This window comes from Castanea sativa, chromosome 10 (genome assembly GCF_040712315.1).
Source record: "Castanea sativa cultivar Marrone di Chiusa Pesio chromosome 10, ASM4071231v1".
NCBI classification, from domain to species: Eukaryota; Viridiplantae; Streptophyta; class Magnoliopsida; order Fagales; family Fagaceae; genus Castanea; species Castanea sativa.
Window position 1 is genome coordinate 25,808,798 of NC_134022.1, and position 19,930 is coordinate 25,828,727.

The 19,930-nt window shown below is 35.5% G+C and overlaps 3 protein-coding genes across 3 annotated transcripts; 2 read left to right on the forward strand and 1 right to left on the reverse strand.

Annotated features, from left to right (window-relative positions):
• Positions 1 to 3,794: 3,794 nt before the first annotated feature.
• LOC142611877 (outer envelope pore protein 16-4, chloroplastic) lies at positions 3,795 to 6,615 on the reverse strand. The gene is made up of 6 exons (XM_075784028.1): positions 6,407 to 6,615; positions 6,240 to 6,291; positions 6,121 to 6,152; positions 5,858 to 5,891; positions 5,673 to 5,740; positions 3,795 to 4,239 (listed from the first exon to the last, which is right to left on the reverse strand). The coding sequence occupies exons 1-6, from the start codon at positions 6,476 to 6,478 to the stop codon at positions 4,105 to 4,107; spliced, it is 393 nt and encodes a 130-aa protein (XP_075640143.1). The 5' UTR covers positions 6,479 to 6,615; the 3' UTR covers positions 3,795 to 4,104.
• Positions 6,616 to 8,926: 2,311 nt separating this feature from the next.
• Positions 8,927 to 9,852, forward strand: LOC142611558 (large ribosomal subunit protein eL22z-like). The gene is made up of 2 exons (XM_075783621.1): positions 8,927 to 9,246; positions 9,479 to 9,852. The coding sequence occupies exons 1-2, from the start codon at positions 9,020 to 9,022 to the stop codon at positions 9,621 to 9,623; spliced, it is 372 nt and encodes a 123-aa protein (XP_075639736.1). The 5' UTR covers positions 8,927 to 9,019; the 3' UTR covers positions 9,624 to 9,852.
• A 1,264-nt stretch (positions 9,853 to 11,116) lies between these two features.
• LOC142611560 (pentatricopeptide repeat-containing protein At3g62890) lies at positions 11,117 to 13,267 on the forward strand. The gene has a single exon (XM_075783622.1). The coding sequence runs from the start codon at positions 11,289 to 11,291 to the stop codon at positions 12,996 to 12,998; it is 1,710 nt and encodes a 569-aa protein (XP_075639737.1). The 5' UTR covers positions 11,117 to 11,288; the 3' UTR covers positions 12,999 to 13,267.
• Positions 13,268 to 19,930: the final 6,663 nt, after the last annotated feature.

Below are 19,930 nucleotides of genomic sequence, written 5' to 3' on the forward strand. Positions count from 1 at the left end.
GACTAGGTGTCTTCAAATGATCAAATCGTTGGTACTATATACTAATATGTCTAGAGAGTAGATACACAATTTTTTTTAATTGTTGTTATAATATGTGCTAATAAAAGGTGTTAATAATATGTAAATAATGTAATTTAAATCATGACTTGTCACATGTATTATTATAAAACAGTCGTGAAAAGATCTTCCTTTAGCATTATTCATTGCATTCATCATATCTTTACTGCCTCTGGAACCTAGCCACCTTGCAGGCGTAGTGAACTTAGGTCAAGAGTTGGCCAAGAAGCCATTGGCTTTGGCTAAGAAGAGATTGTTTTCACCAAATTTTCTATATTTGATTTTGATCTCTAGAAGGACCCTATAATCCCCATTTGAATGGTAAATATCTTTCCTGCCTTTGATAAGTTTTGTTCATGAAGGAGGTGTCGGTTGTTGTTGCCGGTTGCACGCTTTCCACGTGAAAAGAGAAAGAGAATCCTTCTTAAATGAAATAATCATACATACATGGGCTCTACAACCTCTTTGAGAGCTCAATAAAGGCAAGCCAACACAGCACAAGCATAATTTCCGATTGTTGAACAACCAATAACTCCTTAGCTTTTTTTTTTCCCCGTGAAAAATATTTTTTTTTATATATAAAAAAAAGTTTTTACAAAATATTTTCCATATTTTTAGAGTCCATTATCATGAAAAATGCAAATTAATATTTTTTTAAGGAAAAAGTTTACCTCCAAACCAATTTGGAGAAAAATTACTCCAACCCATGGTGAAAGTTAATAAGACAATCCATATATACATTTTTTTTTCAATGAGTTATGTGATTTTTTTACATAATATGCATGAATAGTGAGTCTTATAAATCGCCACATAGTGAGTTTAGAAGAAAACTTTGTCCATTTTTTAATGTTTAGTATGGCAAAAAAAAAATACAAATTAACAGAAAACATGTTTTTGTGGTCAATGAAAAAAATGCCCAATAGAACAAAAACATCCTCTAAACAATACATTCTCAACAGACAAGTACAAATAAAATTCATACAAAAATAATAATAATAAAAATAAAAAATTTCACAGTGATAACTTATCTTCTCACTCCACAGATTGACCATTGGCTTATGTTGACTACTTGATTGATCATTATTATTATTATTTTCTTTTCAAATGACATTTTACTAGAACTATTTTTTTAGTTTTTGATAATTCAATAATTACAACAACGAATAAGAGGAGATTTAAACCAGGAACATTTCTATTGGAAACGTTATGAGGCGCCAATCAAGTTACAAGGCTTTTGAATAATCAATTGTTTTCTAACTATCCTTTCGAGTGTGTGTAGTCTCTTTGGTCAAGATTTGATAGATTCATTAGACCTTAAAAATGACTAGACCAACGTAGTGTAATATGAGAGTAATATTAAGTGTACATTAGGATACACATTTTTTCCTCCATGTTTGCGTCACGTGCGTTTTGTGTGGGTCCCATGCAGTGTTCACGGGACCCGCAAACTATTTTTTTTCTTTAAAAAAAACAACTTAAAAACTGAGTCCGATGACATTATTCACACATTTAAAAATTATTTTGCTACAATATTTTTAATTTTCAGTAATACGTTATATAACCGTAAGTCAAAAATGGTACCTTAGATGGAGACATGCCTTAAAAGTTATAAGAGAAAGCAAGTTATAGTCTACAGGTTACCTAACTGCATTATTGGGCCTCCCAAGAGGTTCTTTCTATATGACCTACTAAAAATTTATGTGTTTCCTAAGGCTAAGTCTAAGGCAAAGGCTAAGGGATAAAGAGGCTAATCAGTTTATTTTATTTTTACTTTTAAATTTTTTTAAATGGGTTTCTAGTTCTTGAAACCAAAGCATTTCTTCGAGGTTTTGGTGTATGCATGTGGGTACAAGGAGGAACTCAGGAATTATATTTGACAAATAGAAAGAGGTGCTTATGAGCTTATCAAAATATTAGCTAATTTATGTGATAAAACCTCTAATCATCGTACAAAAGGCAGTTGTTTAAATCAAAAACTCGTTGCTGATATAAAGATATGTTGGCTTTAAAGTTCCATATTTAACTTTTACCTATAAATCAGTTTATTTTCAGTCTTTTTTTTTTTTTTGAGAAAATATTTTCACTGTCAATTTGTAGATTTATATTTTTATCTAATTTAGTGCAGTTTTTTTATTTTTTTATTATTTTTTATAGTCAGTCCATTTTCAGAACGAGATAATGGATTAATAATGGCTTAGCTATCGTTGTCTTCTAGATTCATTCAGCTGCCTTCAAAGTCCAATGGACCAACAAATAGTATTTATTATTAACAGCGAAAATTCCACTCTAATAATTCACTTCGCTGGGGCTCGCATAAAAGCAGAGAGAGAGAGAGAGAATTGACACATTTTTATTGATTACCGTATGGAATTCATTGACACCTTTTTTTTCTTTTGATAAGAAAGATTGACACCTCTTTATTGTTTATGTTAGGATTGTACAATGTAACACTATGCCAATTTATTTTTTATGCAAACTAGGAACAAAAACGTTCACTACAGAGTACTGAGCATAAAAGCAGAGAGAGAGAGAGAGAGAGAGAGAGAGAATTGACACATTTTTATTGATTACCGTATGGAATTCATTGACACCTCTTTTTTTCTTTTGATAAGAAAGATTGACACCTCTTTATTGTTTATGTTAGGATTGTACAATGTAACACTATGCCAATTTATTTTTTATGCAAACTAGGAACAAAAACGTTCACTACAGAGTACTGAGCAGGGACAACTTGTTTATTTGAAGATAGTGAGGGTGCTTAGAGCTTTTCAAGCACCTGATTATTTTAATTCTCCGTCCCACACATGCTAAGTAATTATAGGTTGAAATCCCTTTGGATGGCTAGGTGCTACCTAAAGGTTTCAAATCCAAAACTTCATGAATCTCATGAGACCTTAAGAACTACTAGGTCAATTCCTTCCTTGAGTTCTCTGAAGAAGAAATCTAACTATAGAAAAGTTGGTTTCAGAAATGAAAGGAAAATGACACGTAACTTGGAATTTTCATCACGTATCAGTGAGAGACAAACAAGCAATATCAGAGTGACTTATGAGGGCCAAAGAAATTGGGTTGAGAAGATGAACCAGTGTGAGTTGGAGGAGTAGAAAGCTTGTAAACGTGCAAATAGAAATCACTGAAACACATGACAGAATACGTTCATTCAGATAACAAATATTAATGCTCTGTCTAATGACTCTTGTAGTGTTGGCTTTGTGTTTCTATTTCTTTCCTTAAAAAAAAGGTTCCAAGTGTCAACTGCATCCATTTGCAGTTCCAAATTTGCGCTAAAATACGTTCTGGAGATATAGATTAGCCTAGTAGATGGCAAAATTTGGCATCAATGCATTAAACACTCATTGGTGCCATTAGGGGGTTCTGGATAAGCGGGCTGTTTTCACTTCATATTCACTGCTCAGAGTCTAGAGGATCCTGAACAAGCTAAACTTTTGAGGTTTGCTTGTCTGTTTGCCATTAACTTTTTTGTTTAGCTCTTTAGTTTATTTATATTTTCACCTGATTTGAAACCCTCACTTTTTTCTAAATACAATCACAATTTAACCTACTTTCAGCAACAACAAAAAAAAAAAAAACCCAATAAGTTGGTGCCAAATGGATTTAGCATGCAGGGCTTTCCCACTCAATTCAGTGCATCTTACAAAAAGTTCACTGCACTCAACTTCTATATTTTTAAGACTCCCCCTGTGAGCCAATCAAAAACCTTTATCCACAGAACATCGTAATCAAATTCATTGTATTGATCTTTCACATAAGCTAACAATACATCTAGTAGCCTGAGTTGTACGGCAAAACTCAATTATGTCAACTAGAGACAAAAACCAAATAAATCTTTAGTCAACTAATTGACAAATCAATTTTTGAGTAGTCACCATTGGGAAAAAAAGTTTGAGTACCTTATGTAATTGCTGGTTGGTGAATAAACAAAATAGTGAGAATAAACTTGGTCCTCAGCCAAAGGCTTCCACCAAGAGTACTTCAAGATATTTTGGATAAGTCCGCAGCAGTGCTGAAGACAGAAGCTGGATCACTTCAAGATGTTCTGGAGTAGTCCGCAGCAGCACTGAAGACAGAAACCAGACCAGCCATCCCAATTACTTGTGTCCAGCTTCGTGTCCTAGCAGCAAAAGCCGCCCCTGCTAGAGCACCTGCCACCAAACCATTCACCTGTCGATGGGAAAAGTGAAATGAAGAAACTAAGCATTATCCTTCGTTATTTAATTAGAATTATGTCCACACCATAAAATTCTTCTAACCATTATCAACGTCCTACATAGGTAACCATTAACCATGTCAGGCCAGAAAAGGCAATAGGCTGTAGACAGTAGTTCTTGTAAAAAGCATATGGAAACATGTAGAAACTTGACCTACCCTTTCATAGGGTTAAACTAAAGAAACTTTTACAACTCAAAAGCTTGCTAATAGTTTTGTTTAGCATAAATTAAAATTTTGAACCTTCTTCACTAAGAAACTTACCAGGCTATGAAATGAGTGTTTAAGGCATTGGGATTGCCTAATCAAAGGCCTATACACTAAATACCAAGGGAGGTTTCTAAAGTAAACATCATCCTCATCTGAAATGTATAACTAATTACTAATCCTCCTAACGTTCAAAAGTTCAGTTGCATCCAAACACACGAACTTCAGATAAGCTAGTCTATGTACTCCTCCAGAAGTTTGCAAGGGCCAAAAAAAAAAATTAAGAGTTGCATGTTCACCATCAGCATTTCTAAGAATTTTGACATGCCAATACCAACTGAAGCTACAGTAGAAAAATCAGGCCAGAAGATGCCCTATCAGATGTCTCATGACCAATATTATTATGGAATATAAACACAACTCTAGTAAGTCCAACGTCAGGACCAAAAAAAAACACATACATCCAAAAACAGCTGATATGAGGTTTATCTAAGTGCACTATGAAATTAAAAATAGAGACTCCTAACCGAATGAGACAACCTCTTCTCTTTCTTTTCTTTTTTTTTTTTCCCTTTTTTTTCTTGGATATTTCAAAGGGTAAAATAGGGAGGGGGGATTTGAACCTTGGACATCTTCGTTAGTAGCACCAAGACATGCCAGTTGAGCTATAAGGCTCTTGGCAGATAACCTCTTCTTTCATTGGCCTTTTTAACAAAAGACAATTCTCGGCTAGAAAGAATGAATTCTAAAGCATTTCATATGAACTTCCCAAAAAACTTAGAATTTTTTTCATCTTGTCAATTGATGAGAGGGAATAATTTTTGAGCCCCTCTATGACTACCTAAGAAATTGTAAAACTAAAATAAAGAAAAAGACGAGGATACTCCACACTCATACTGAAAACTCTGTATGGCAGTTTGAAATTTTCATTTAACAATCTTACTGGAAAAATTAATGTTACCCCACTTGATTATGGTATTTGCCCTCCACGATTTCATTTTTACTCAAAGAACAAGGCCTAGGTAGTAGCTATTAACTAGTAAGTACTTTAATGATATTGAACAAAATGACGAAAATTTTAAGTGTCTGGACTCTGGACATCTTGAAATGTTTATGTTTACCAAAAAGCATTTAGACAAATGTGATAGTAAATGCATGAAAACAGATCGTATACAACTAACCCAATCATTCTGCCTCCGGTATCTTTGAATTCCACAGCGAGTAATCTTATAGATTCCAGCAACAAGTCCTAAACCCAAGTTTTAGGTGTTAAAATGCAACAAACAAGCCCAACAAAAGTAAAAAAAAATTCATCAACAACAACAACATGCTAACAACAAATAAAGAGTACCATAAGTTCGATTACCGTATTGAAAGCCGAATTTGCCAACTGCCTTGGCCTGCACAAGACAATCCATCATCAATGTAAGTTGAAATGCAGACCATATGCACGCAATGCAGCAATTCCACAAGCACACAAGCAAACAATTATACTAAAAAACACAAAATTTAATTTAATGGGAGATAGAGAGAAATACAAACTTGATACCAAAAAAAATTAAACTTTATTTTAAAAATTGAAACTTGGATCAAATTTCAAGGACTAAAAGGATAATTTTCAGTACATACCACAAAAGAAGCACGAGCAACTCCACTAAGCCCTACAAAAAAAAGAAAAAAAAAAGGCCTTAAATTTGGTAAATCATAGCTCAAAATTTTGTAAACTTGTTTGAAAGGTTGGTATTTACCTTGTTTACGAGCATCGTAGGGACCCATACATAAACCCCATATTGCACCAGCCTGAATATGATCTTGTTTAGCAAATGGGTTTTTATAAAACACCCCCCCCCCCCAAAAAAAAAAATATATATATATATATTGGTGATTGTGAAAGATCGAGTTTATAGTTTGTTACCGTTCCGACACGGAGGATTGAATCAACGGCTAGGGAGGAGCATGGAACGGCGCCGTTTAACTCGTCTTCCATCTCTCATTTACCGGTGTAGTCAGTAGTGTAGCGTAGTCTTTGAGAGTTCTTTTCGAAACGTCGTCGTTCTAGGGGATACACGAATTGGACTGCTTTGAAGTGGGGGCCAATCCAGCCCAACCCTAACTTTAATTTTTGGACTCTTGTTAGGTTTGGGCTTAGCCTATAAGCCTAAGGTGAGTTTGTGATTCTGATAAGCATAAGGTGAGTTTAGTCTATTAATATTTGCTTTTTGAATATAATTTTGTTCATAAATCATTATCAAAATTAATTTGGTCCTTAGAATTTTAAAAAATGACTAAAGATCAAGGTTTCACTCCATTTCCTCTCCATTCCTTTTTTTTTGTTAAAAAAGGTAAATTATATTGCAACAAAAAACGTTTAATAATTTCATGGAATATTAGAATAACCACTTTCCTTTAACTGTTGTAATTTGATAGAGTTCTTGTTGAGCAATATCTATAAAGTTATTGTGTTAGTTGGGTGATTGGACTAGTAATTAATTTAATTTTTATATAAAAAACTCAAATGAGAACGTGATTTTTATTTGATTTTATAGTCCGTTTGGATTAAGAAGAGGGAAGAAAAGTAGAGTAGTGTAAATTTGGCAAAAAATTAGCCTATTTTCAGCCAATTCTACTCTATTTCCCTCTAAGGTTGTCTAGACCTGACCAGAGCTCAACAACTCGACCAAACCGTCCGACACTGACCCGATTCCAACCTGAACTAGGGGTGTGCCACCAAAACCGACCTGACCCAACCTACTAGGTTGGGTCAGTTTTTAGAGCTTGGTGGGTTGGGTTGGGTTACAATTTTATTTTTATTTTTATAATGGGTCGAGTTAGGTTTGGGTAATAAATTTTCAAACCCGCCAAACCTGACCCAACTCACTCATATATTTAATATATATTTAAAATATATTATATAGTTAATAAAATTTTTAAATAACCAGGTCTTTCTCCTATCATATATAAAAGCCAATATTAATATATATTAGTTCATATATTAATGTATAACTGAGTTGAAATATTAGTTCATATATTAATGTATATTTTATTTATCAACTTAGGTGGCAAGTGTGATTTTTTTTTTTCTGCTCAATTTAATAATAATAGTAATAAAAAAATTGTCTGACCCATGGGTTCAACTCGACCCAACTCAACCCATGTGGGTTGGGTTGGACTTTTGTGATGAGTTGGCTTAGGTTGAATTTTTTTTTAACCCACCATGGTAGGTTGGATCAAAAAAATCCTCTTAACTTGACCCATGCACACCCTTAGCCCGAACTGAAAGTCTAGTTGGTTGGCAATGAGTTTCCATTTTCAAGAACCGACACCAGTAGATCGAGTGGTGAGTTTGCTTCTTGAAAACCCAAGCAACCCAAACCCGACCGGAGCTATATAAAAAATCTGGCCAAATCCTGCAAAAAAAGCCAAATCCTATGGGATCTCGAATAGATCCAACTAGATTGGGTGGGATTTAGCCAGATCCGGCCAAATCCTAGCAATTTTTAGTGAAGAAATGTAAATTCCGGTAATAAAATACAGATTTCAACAACTTTTTTCCAAATTCCAACAATTTTTTATTATTATAGATTTCAATCATTTTTTTAGATTATGGTGACCAACCAACACTCACCCTCACTTGAAATCGACTCGACCGATTGATTCTGACAATTGGTTTTGAGTTCCTCCACCCTTCACTCGATGCCGGTGGGTTGAGTCCAGGTTGGGTCCAAAACCGACCCGTCAACAGACCTACTTCCCTCCACTCTCCCTCCATCCAAACAGGCCCTTAGTGATTAACTTGGATATTGAAAACAAAGGTAATGTTGAACCGTTTTCAATATTTCAATAATTAAAATGACACAAAATCAAAATAGTTGTTTGGCAAAAAAAGAAAGAAAGGAAAGATGCATTTTGGTTTCTCAACTTTCATGTGGTTGTTGACGTAGTCTCCTATGTTCCAAATTGAGTAATTAATACCTCAATATAGTTTTCTATCAACCATCTTATAGAGCACTTACTAGCTAATTGCAAGAACCTCTTCAGTGCCATTCGCAACAAAGAGGCCGAACATGCTTATTGCAAAGACAATAAATGTGTAGATGCTCTTGTTAAGATCATGCCAGTTTGTTTCTTTTGATGAACTATGGTTTGTAGTAGAAAATTTGCTAGCTCTTGACAAAGCCAAACATGCTTGTAATTAATCAATTATTGATTTTTTTTTTTTTTGGATAAACAGGGAATTATATTTAATATATATTTTTTAAAAGTTAATTTATATAACTTAATGGAACTAAAATACATTTTACCCAAAATTAATTATTCTAAAACAAATAAATTATCATTCTAAAAAATAAATAAATAAATTTTCAGCAGTAGACAAGACGACGTCGTTTGTGGAAGACTGTTACAAAACTCTCCATCCAAAACCCTAGAATAGCCCGGCCTTTATAGTCGTATTGTATCATTCATTCGCAGAGAGGCATAGCAAAGGCTTGCGCAGTGGGTTTAGTCCTTACTCCTTGGGGAAGCGAAAATGAGCCGAGGGGCAGCTGGAGCGAAGGGGAAGAAGAAGGGGGCCACATTCGTGATCGACTGCGCAAAGCCGGTGGAGGATAAGATCATGGACATCGCCTCCCTCGAGAAGTTCCTCCAGGAACGCATCAAGGTCGGTGGCAAGGCCGGCGCTCTCGGCGACTCCGTCACCCTCTCCCGCGAGAAGAACAAGATCTCCGTCACCTCCGACTCCAACTTCTCCAAACGGTATTTCCGTCTCTCAAATTCAACAAATCTTAGGAACTAGTTTTATATGATACTTGAGATCGGATTATATTAGTTTAATACTCAGTTTGGTTTTGCTCGTTTACATTCCTAGTGGCATCATGTACGCTGCTAGAATTATAGGAAAGATATAATTGTGAAATGGTTGCTTATGTTTTGTGTATATAATGCACGTATGGTTTACTCCTCTTTTTTTCTTTTTTGTGTTTCTCAGGTATCTTAAATACTTGACTAAGAAGTACTTGAAGAAGCACAACGTGAGGGATTGGCTTCGGGTGATTTCTTCCAACAAGGACAGGAATGTTTATGAATTGAGATATTTCAACATTGCTGAGAATGAGGGCGAGGAGGAAGATTGAAGTTATAGTATTCTATATCGAGGCATCATCCATTAGAGGACTTTTTTTTTTTTTGAGGAACATCCATTAGAGGACTTAGTTGTTCTAGAGCGTCATTTTTATATTTTCCAGCACTGTTTTGGATCTATCCGCTAGACGGGATTGCTTTCTGATTTTCAAAGTTTATTTTCTCTTAAAATTTTTGTACTGTTAATTCTGGTTATCACATTGTTAGTTGTGGTTGATGCAATACTTGTTTCTCTCTCTGGAGTTGTATTGTTAGTTGTATTGCTATATCCTCTGTTTATTTGCCTTTTTCTTTGGTAGATGGTATTTTTGGTGTTTGCATTTTCCCATTTTTACTGCAAAGTTCCAGTTTCAGTCAAGTAATTGGCGTTTAGGTACATATTCTAGCCCCTTCGAAGAAGTGTTGTCTACTTCTTCTAGTTGCTGGGTTTAAACCTTCTAGCTTGCTTGATGAATTTGCCAACAATGTATCTTCACTGCAATGGCAACTATTGGAGAGGAGTTGAATATTCAAAATTGATGTGGATTTTGACCTGAGTGGCTTGTGGAAACCATAATAGCTACTGAAATTGTATTGACAAAGAATGTGTATGTGGGTGATAATTGGTTGTCAGGTTTTTAGATGTCTTTGCAATATGTATAGCATCCTTTATGTGACTTAGTTATTGTTTTTGGTTACTTTCTTGTGCATTACATTATATGCACGGGGCAGGCAATATTAGTTGCCACTTTTCACATAATTGTCATTCTGGAGTTGGACACCACTGGATGGTCATGTTGGATTCTTTAAAATAACCTCCTCTTATTCACCCACATTAAAGTTGAGGTGGCGTTGCCTCTGAGGTTCGAACCCGATCTCTCTCATATGGGGGAGAGCCATAGAGAGGCATGGAGCCCTAAAGCTTGTGCATGATGGTTGCTGTAATTTTAGTTCATCGAGTCATTTCAACCTCTCTAGTTCCTTCTACTCTGGTGCCATTGATCAGAATCTATTAGAGGGTGTTTGAAGTGAAGTAACAAGACGGTCAAAATTTGAAGCAGACTCAGATGGTTTGTTGATGTGTAATTAATTTTGGTGGTTTACACTTTCTTCTTCCCGTTCTCGCCTCACCCAAACTGAAGTTCACTTTAGATGTGGCCAAGCTGTGGGGCGATGGGTATGTCATAGGTTCCATTAAACTAGAGTCTAAAATTCTAAACGAAAAGACAGCTATTGCTGTATGATCGAAAAGTATGCCACCAACACAAACAGCTAAATAACACGTTATTCAGCAATTTACCCTCGTTTTGCATTGGAGATTTCCAAATAATTGCTCTTCATTCTGGAGGTTATACTCCTAAGTATTGAAAGTACAAATTTCGGTAGACACTGGACAGGCGTACTTTGCTCGAGCGCCTCATCAAAAAAATTATCCATTTTAGATTTTATTTTTTTTGGGGTCTATTTATTGATGATCATTCTTTACTTAACAAGAGCTAAGACACTAATTAATTTATTCTTTGATCAATATCTCTTATTCTAACATAAGAAACTTTATTAGTTGCGTAACCGAAACCAAACAGTCATTTAGTTGATATATCCATAGTCCAAAGGACCCTGCCACTCAGGAGAGAAGCCAATTAGCCAGTTTCCTCCCGCCACTCACTGCCTGCAATGCAATGCGAGCATGCACAAAGCTCATATCCTCTACTCACCCTACTCTTCATTTTGCTCATCCAACCCTTGAATCCTTCATCTGGAACACCCTTATTCGAGCCCACTTCCAAGCTGGGTCTCAAGCTGAGCCACCACTCAATGTCTTCCGCCGAATGCGTTTCCATGGAGTCAAACCCGACTTCCACACCTTCCCATTCCTTCTCCAATCCTTCAATTCCCCACCTCACTTCCAATCAGGAAAGCAAATACATGCGCAAGCTCTCCTCTATGGCCTTGCTGATGACCCGTTTGTTCAAACGTCCCTTATAAACATGTACTCAACCTGTGGCAATTTGATGCTTGCGCGTCAAGTATTCGATGAGATTTCCCAACCTGATTTACCTTCTTGGAATTCAATTGTAAATGCGAATGCGAAAGTGGGTTTGATTGACGTTGCGAGGAAAGTGTTTGATGAAATGCCCGAAAGAAATGTGATATCCTGGAGTTGTATGATAAATGGATATGTGAGTTGTGGTGAGTATAAAGAAGCACTTGCATTGTTTCGTGAGATGCAAATGGTTGAAGCGAATGGTGTCAGGCCTAATGAATTCACCATGTCAAGTGTGCTTTCAGCTTGTGGGCGGTTAGGTGCACTTGAACATGGGAAATGGATTCATGCTTATATTGGAAAATGTGGGATGAAAGTTGGTGTTGTGTTAGGGACTTCGTTGATAGAGATGTATGCAAAATGTGGCATTATTGGGAGGGCAAAATGGGTGTTTGATAATATGGGTCCTCATAATAAGGATGTGATGGCTTGGAGTGCTATGATCTCAGGATTGGCCATGTATGGGCATGCTGAAGAATGCCTTGAATTATATACAGAGATGACAAGTTATGAGGTGAGACCTAATGCTGTGACATTTTTGGGTGTTCTTTGTGCTTGTGTACATGGAGGTTTGGTAAGTGAAGGGAAGGAGTATTTTAGGAGGATGAGTGAGGAGTTTGGTATTACTCCTTTGATTCAGCACTACGGTTGCATGGTAGACCTTTTTGGGAGAGCTGGTCTGATTCAGGATGCTTGGAATTTGGTTAACTCTATGCCAATGGATCCTGATGTGCCAGTGTGGGGGGCTCTACTAAGCGGATCTAGGATGCATGGGGACATTGAAACATGTGAGATTGCACTAAGAAAACTAATTGAGTTGGATCCCACAAACAGTGGTGCCTATGTGCTTCTATCCAATGTGTATGCAAAAATGGGTAGGTGGGCGGACGTGAGACATGTGAGAGATCTTATGGAGGCAAGGGGGATCAAGAAAGTTCCTGGCTGTAGTTTGGTTGAGGTGGGAGGTGTCCTTCATGAGTTTTTCATGGGAGATGATTCTCATCCTGAAACCAAAGAGATATATAAGATGCTTGATGAGATTATGAAAAGGTTGAAGATGGAGGGTTATGTGGGAAACACAAATGAGGTATTGCTTGATTTGGATGAGGAAGGAAGGGAGTTGGCACTATCTCTTCATAGTGAAAAATTGGCAATTGCCTTTTGCTTTTTAGAGACAAGTCCAGGTACCCCAATTCGAATTGTCAAGAACCTGAGGATATGTAGTGATTGTCATGTTGCAATAAAGATGATATCTAGGGTGTTTGACCGGGAGGTTGTTGTTAGGGACTGCAATCGATTTCACCATTTTAAAGGTGGATTATGCTCTTGTAAAGAGTACTGGTAGATTGGTAGGAAGTTCTAGCACAAGGTTTATTGGAATTTGAACCTTCCTTCAATAGGCCACATGGGTTTTTGATCCTATACAACATGGGGGAAACCCAAGCTGAGATCTAGAGCAAATAAACCTCAAAGGACAATCCCAGAATGCTTCTTTGGCCATATGAACTTGGATATGTTTCAGCCAATAATCAGATGGCTGAAACCCTGCATTTGAGAACAAAGGAATTTATTAGCTAAAAAGCAAAGAAATCCATCATTAGGCTTGAACAGAACTATCCATGTTGACTTCTTTCAACAATTCCAAGTTGAGGCAAGATTTGGCTTGTGATGTTTTGTTTTGTTTTGTTTATTATCATTGATGTGTTTAGGTGAGTATAAAACTATAAACCTCAAACGCAAATCGTGTGCTTGGTGTTCATAACTTCAGTAAGACATTCGCACTTAAATCGTGTGCTTGTGTCTGAGTGTGTTAATGCAGTAATAATGTGTAAAATAATCTTTGCAAATTATTCATTTTTTCTTAACGATGTCCCGTTGAAATATTAAGGCACACCATGAAACTTGCTGAGGTATAACTGAAGGCAAAACAGTGATGTTTCTTCAAAGATTACTTTACAACAGTGAATGGGGCTTCTACAAGAGGTTAATACCATTTGGGACTTTGATTAATCTTGAATGGTAGAAATTCAGAGTGAATTTTTGTCCGACATTCTTCAAGGGATTTTGGTAAATATCTGTATGACTGTATCTCGTCTCATTCTGATATGCTTATAGGAACAGCTCGTAGAATGCGTCAGTCAGATTCACAGCGATCAGTGACTTCGTTTACCCATTCAATTAGTATGCTATTCAATTAGTATGCTTTTTTTTTTTTGAGAAGAATATATAAAATACTTGATATTACCTTTTCAAGAAAGGTGATATTGCATTAGGTGGTTGGATTGACAATAACAGATTAAGATAAGGTGGTATTATTTTAAGAGGTAATCATTTTGGCATTGCTTATAGTGGTAGGCCAGTTTAGTTATAGGAATTAGGGACACGTGTATGACACTAGTAATTTTTGAAAAATTATAATAGGAAACAACTGGCACAACACCAGTATGACACAAATTCAACATGAGTACAATATAAATATGTCACTCTAAATAAAGTGTTCATACTTCTTAAGTTTAGGTAATGTACACATTTTTTCATAATTTGTTGAGGAGTCAAATGGTGAAAAAGTGTGACAAATTGTGAGAGTGTGTGTGTGTGTGTGTGTGTGTATATATATAAAGTGATTTAGCTCAACCGATAAAATCTTTGATGGTCGTATAAGAGATCTGGGGTTCAATCTCTGCCTACACCAAAAACTGATTGATGTCTTGCTGATCTTTTTTTTTTTTTTTTTTCTCATCTCTGTATCTCACCCTGTTCTCTATTTACGGCTATAAACAAGTTTAGTAATTGAAGAAAATGACAAGAAAGAGACAAAGGGCAGTATTCAGGGGATCTGGATCCTCTCCATTTCCCTTTGAAATGGAGAGTGTCTAGTTCACAGACAGGATTTGTTTGAAAACTATCAAGGGTCAAAATACTGCCACGTCAATTAAAATGTTAAAAACTTAACTAAACAAATTCAAACTCTAGTTAAACCAAGGTTATCTCACCATATTCTTTTCTCTCACCAAGCCATTTGAAATTTCAAAGTTCAAACTCTCAGTTTCATATCCGTAGTCCTCTCTTTCTCCTTTCTACCTTCTTTTTCTCTCGTCGTTCTCCGATTACAAGACCTAGATCGGCTCTTGATCGCTCCTTATCTCATTGATCGTGTGTGTTTGGTTCTGTATTCCTCTCCATCCTCGGCGGCACTGCCTCTTCCACCGCCGCATCGCTCCTTATCTCGACGATGATCGTGTGCGTTTAGAGTTTCAAATTCCTCTCCTTCCTCGACAACGCTGCCTTTTCCACTGCCGCATTGCTCCTCATCTTGGTGCTGATAGTGTGTATTTAGAGTTCCGGATTCCTTTCCTTCCTCAGCAGCATTGCATCTTCCAATGCCGCTTCTCCTTAGGTCTCCGTAAGTGCCTGGTTTAGACATTCGAACTTGTACGTGTGAGAGCAGGGAGGTTAGATATTTCACATTCATTATTGTGAAATTGAAAATTTGTTAATGAGAAGGTTCATTTTTCATTTGCTTGGGAAATTCTGGGCAAATGATAAGGTTTTGATTTGAATTGTGCTTGTAAACCTAAATTTTCTAAACTTGTATGTAGATTGGATCTGTATTGTGCAATTTCTAGACTTAATTTTTGTAGACTTAGTTTGAGGCTGTGTAATTTTTTTATTTTCAATGAATGCAGTTTTGGCTACTTATCTCTAATTTGAATGATTATGGTGGCAATGATGGTTTTGATTGATTTTTTTGAATTTTTAGTTAATCTGGATTAATGCATGAATAAATTGTCCTTTGTAGGAATGGAATGCACATAATTGTATTTTGATGATGGATGTAAAAGAAAACATTCAGCCTATGGCTAGATTTTTGTTTACTAGCTCCTAGCTGCTGATATACACTAGCTTTTAGGGTGAGGTAGATGAATTTTCGATTTTCAAAAATTTGAACTATTGAGAACCCTTTTGTGGTTGGTATTTGAACTTTAAAGCTCTTATAGGAAAAATAATTGAATTTTCTGACTGTTTTTTGTGCCTCTCTTTTTGTAGATTGGTTCTTGTATTGGCCTTATAGTCATCTATTTGGAAAGTTTGCATAATTTTTTGGACATAACTGTTATCAGTTTCTCTATAATTCTGAAGGATTGAGATTTATTAATATTGCTTGTAGGTTTCATTGATCCTAATTATCAGTAATTTGGAATGGCCTTTGGAGCTATGATACATCCTAAAGCATTGATACCAAAAGAATTTACATAACAAAGAAGCATCATATATTCATACCAAGAGATGGGGCAAGTTGTTTAACACGAGGCAAGTCAAAGTGATCAAGCTAAGATTGAAAATTGTAGACTTTGGATGAAATGTATAATCAAGAAGCAAAAGGTGGAATGTATAGTCAAGCAATAAGCACACCAATTTTAGAAGTTTCAAGTTATTATAATCAAAGTGTTTATTTCAATGGAATTCTTGTTATGTGATCAAAGTGTACATTTTAATAAAATTTGTTCATTTTTTTTTATTAAATTCTCTTATTGTCTACTCTGTTGGATTGAATTTTGATTGTAATGCAAGTAACTCATAGAGGTGCAATCCAAGTACATAGATTAGCTGAGCAATGTAAAAAAAAGTAATTAACTAGCTTCCTTACCAATTTGCACGGCAAGGACACAGAGTTCACATGAATGTGCATTTAACCAAAAACCAAGTGATTTGCATTTTGGCCTTAAACTACTTTGCACATGTTAAATCCATAGAAGCAACAACTCTTGCCTTAAACTGCATTTTGGCCTTAAACTGCTTTGCATTTTGGCCTTACATATAAAAACAACTCTTGCCTAGACAAAAACTGAACACTATCTACAGCAAATAGGGAAATTGATTCACTCCTAATACATCCAAAACCTTCTGCAAAAAACAACTATGCAAAAACAAATAATTATGCAAAAACAGTATGTAGAAACAAATAATTATGCAGAAACAAATAATTCTGCAAAAACAGTATGCAGAAACAAATAATTATGTAGAAACAGTAATTATGTAGAAATTACAATCTGTAGAATGTACAATATGCAGAAACAGTAATTATGCAGAAAAACCAAAAAAATTCTGCAGCAACAAATAATTATGCAGAAATTAACACCATGCAAAGATACATTAGACATGCAGAGCATTGTCAATTGGTAACAAAAGGAAATTTATGGATCATCATAACTTCAATCTTAAAGTAAGGAAATTACAAAACTAGAACACTTGGTCACAAATGTGACTAAGTTTGAACATTTGAATGTGACCAAATGTGACTATGTTTTGGACCATCAAAACTCCAGTCCTAAACTAGGAAAATTACAAAATAAGAGCACTTAATCTCAACATGTGTCATATATTATAAAACATGATCCTAAACTAGAAAAATGGCTTGACTTTATGAACCATCTCATTCCATCTACTTGTAACACTTTCTTGAGTCAAGGGACCTCCACTTGCAACACTTCCTTGAGTCAAGAGACCTCCTGCACCATTAATTTTGTCGTTGGAGCCTACAACACTTGATATACTCTCTAAATGTGATGCTAATGCAACACTTGCTGATGAGCCTCCCTGATGTGATGCAAAACTTGTAGAAGCCAACTAGAAAAAAACCAATTACACATTACACATATCACAAGCTTAGCATTAAAATTATCAAATCATGCACCTAAACTATTATTAATATCAAAGTAAAATATATAATTGTAAATATCTTTACCATTAAAAATTGTGTAAAACTAGTAATATTTCCAGAAGAGATATCCTCAGTTTTCTTTTGTGGCATGATGTCATGTGCATATATTTCCTGCAAAAATTGTACTAGTTTAGCAACAATAATAGTATACTGTATTAATGTGTAAAAATAAAATAAAATGGTGCAAATGAGGATAATTTAGAAGATTACCTCATGCAATTTTCTTTTCTTTGTTTGCTTCTTTGATGTGCCTTCCTTTGGTTTCAACATCTTTTTTATCCATGATTTCATCATACGCTTTTTATTACAATAAATCTCCATTTTCTTTATCCCTTTTGGTACAATCATAATCAAAGCACATAATTGATCTTCTTTTTCTGCAAAATCGGTGGAAGGCCTAATGGTGTCTTCTTCTACATTAGCTTTGCAATTCCTAAGGTCACAAAGTTTTTTTTTTCAAATCTGCAATTGCTAAGCTTAGAATATTATGGCCTTCTTTAGTTTCACATGCCTCATTCACCAATTGAATATATTTTGAACATAATCTCGATACCGATCTATATATTCCAGTTGAGTATCCGGCTTAATGTTATGTGTTGTGCAATTTTTTCCGCTTCCATCTTTTGCATCTCTTCTCCACCTCTTCATGATATATCTATTAGAAATCAACTTGATATCCAATACATCAAGAACTTTCAAACCATGCCTACATAAAATACCAAATGACTTAAACTTTCTGCAACTACAAGATAGAGTCTCATCTAATGGATCCACATGACTTCATATTTTCCACATTGATTGAAAACTCCAACCACATAACTATGTGTTTGACTCACATTTCATTCTAGGATGGAAAGTGCCATTACCTCTTCAACTTCTGTTTGAAATAAATCAAACAATGTAGACGTGTACAATGTTGCTACTTGGTTAAGCATAGGAAAGCTTTTGAGCTTCAATCTTGGAAATTTATGTCTAGAGTTGTATTTTGCTTCTAACTCTTTATCCTGCTTTTGATTGACAACTTTTTCAAAATGAGTGAAAAACTCTACTATATTGAGATCAGTACGCAAGCAATCCTTCAAGTCAGCATTGAAACTCTCACTAAGCTGGGTTGTCTTCATTCCTGCAGTGAAAGTTCTCTTAACATGTGCTTAAGCCCATTTTTCCTTCAATTTAAATAGATAAATTAGCCATTTATTTTCACGAACATCGTACTTATCCAGCATTTCATTACAACAGTGAATGGGGCTTCTACAAGAGGTTAATACCATTTGGGACTTTGATTAATCTTGAATGGTAGAAATTCGGAGTGAATTTGTGTCCGACATTCTTCAAGGGATTTTGGTAAATATCTATCTGACTGTATCTCGTCTCATTCTGATATGCTTATAGGAACAGCTCGTAGAATGCATCAGTCAGACTCACAGCGATCAGTGACTTCATTTACCCATTCAATTAGTATGCTATTCAATTAGTATACCTTTTTTTTTTAGAAGAATATATAAAATACTTGATATTACCTTTTCAAGAAAGGTGGTATTACATTAGGTGGTTGGATTGACAATAATAGATTAAGATAAGGTGGTATTATTTTAAGAGGTAATCATTTTGGCATTGCTTACAGTGGTAGGCCAGTTTAGTTATAGGAAGTAGGGACACGTGTATGACACTAGGAATTTTTGAAAAATTAAAACAGGAATTAGCTGGCACAACACCAGTATGACACAAATTCAACACGAGTACAATATAGATATGTCACTCTAAATAAAGTGTTCATACTTCTTAAGTTTAGTTAATGTACACATTTTTTCATAATTTGTTGAGGAGTCAAATGGTGAAAAAGTGTGACAAATTGTGAGTGTGTGTGTGTATATATATAAAGTGATTTAGCTCAACCGATAAAGTCTTTGATGGTTGTATAAGAGATCTGGGGTTCAATCTCTCCCTACACCAAAAACTGATTGATGTCTTGCTGATCCTTTTTTTTTTCTTCTCATCTCTGTATCTCACCCTGTTCTCTATTTATGGCTATAAACAAGTTTAGTAATTGAACAAAATGACAAGAAAGAGACAAAGGGCAGTATTCAGGGGATCCGGATCCTCTTCATTCCCTTTGAAATGGAGAGTGTCTAGTTCACAGATAGGATTTGTTTGAAAACTATCAAGGGTCAAAATACTGCCACATCAATTAAAATGTTAAAAACTTAACTAAACAAATTCAAACTCTGGTTAAACCAAGGTTAACTCACCATATTCTTTTCTCTCACTAGGCCATCTGAAATTTCAAAGTTCAAACTCTCAGTTTCATATCCGTAGTCCTTTCTTTCTCCTTTCTATTTTGTTTTTCTCTCGTCGTTCTCTGATTACGAGACCTAGATCGGCTCTTGATCGCTCCTCATCTCATTGATCATGTGTGTTTGGTTCCGTATTCCTCTCCATCCTCGGCAGCACTGCCTCTTCCACCGCCGCATCACTCCTTATCTCGACGTTGATCGTGTGCATTTAGAGTTTCAAATTCATCTCCTTCCTCGGCGACGCTGCCTTTTCCACCGCCG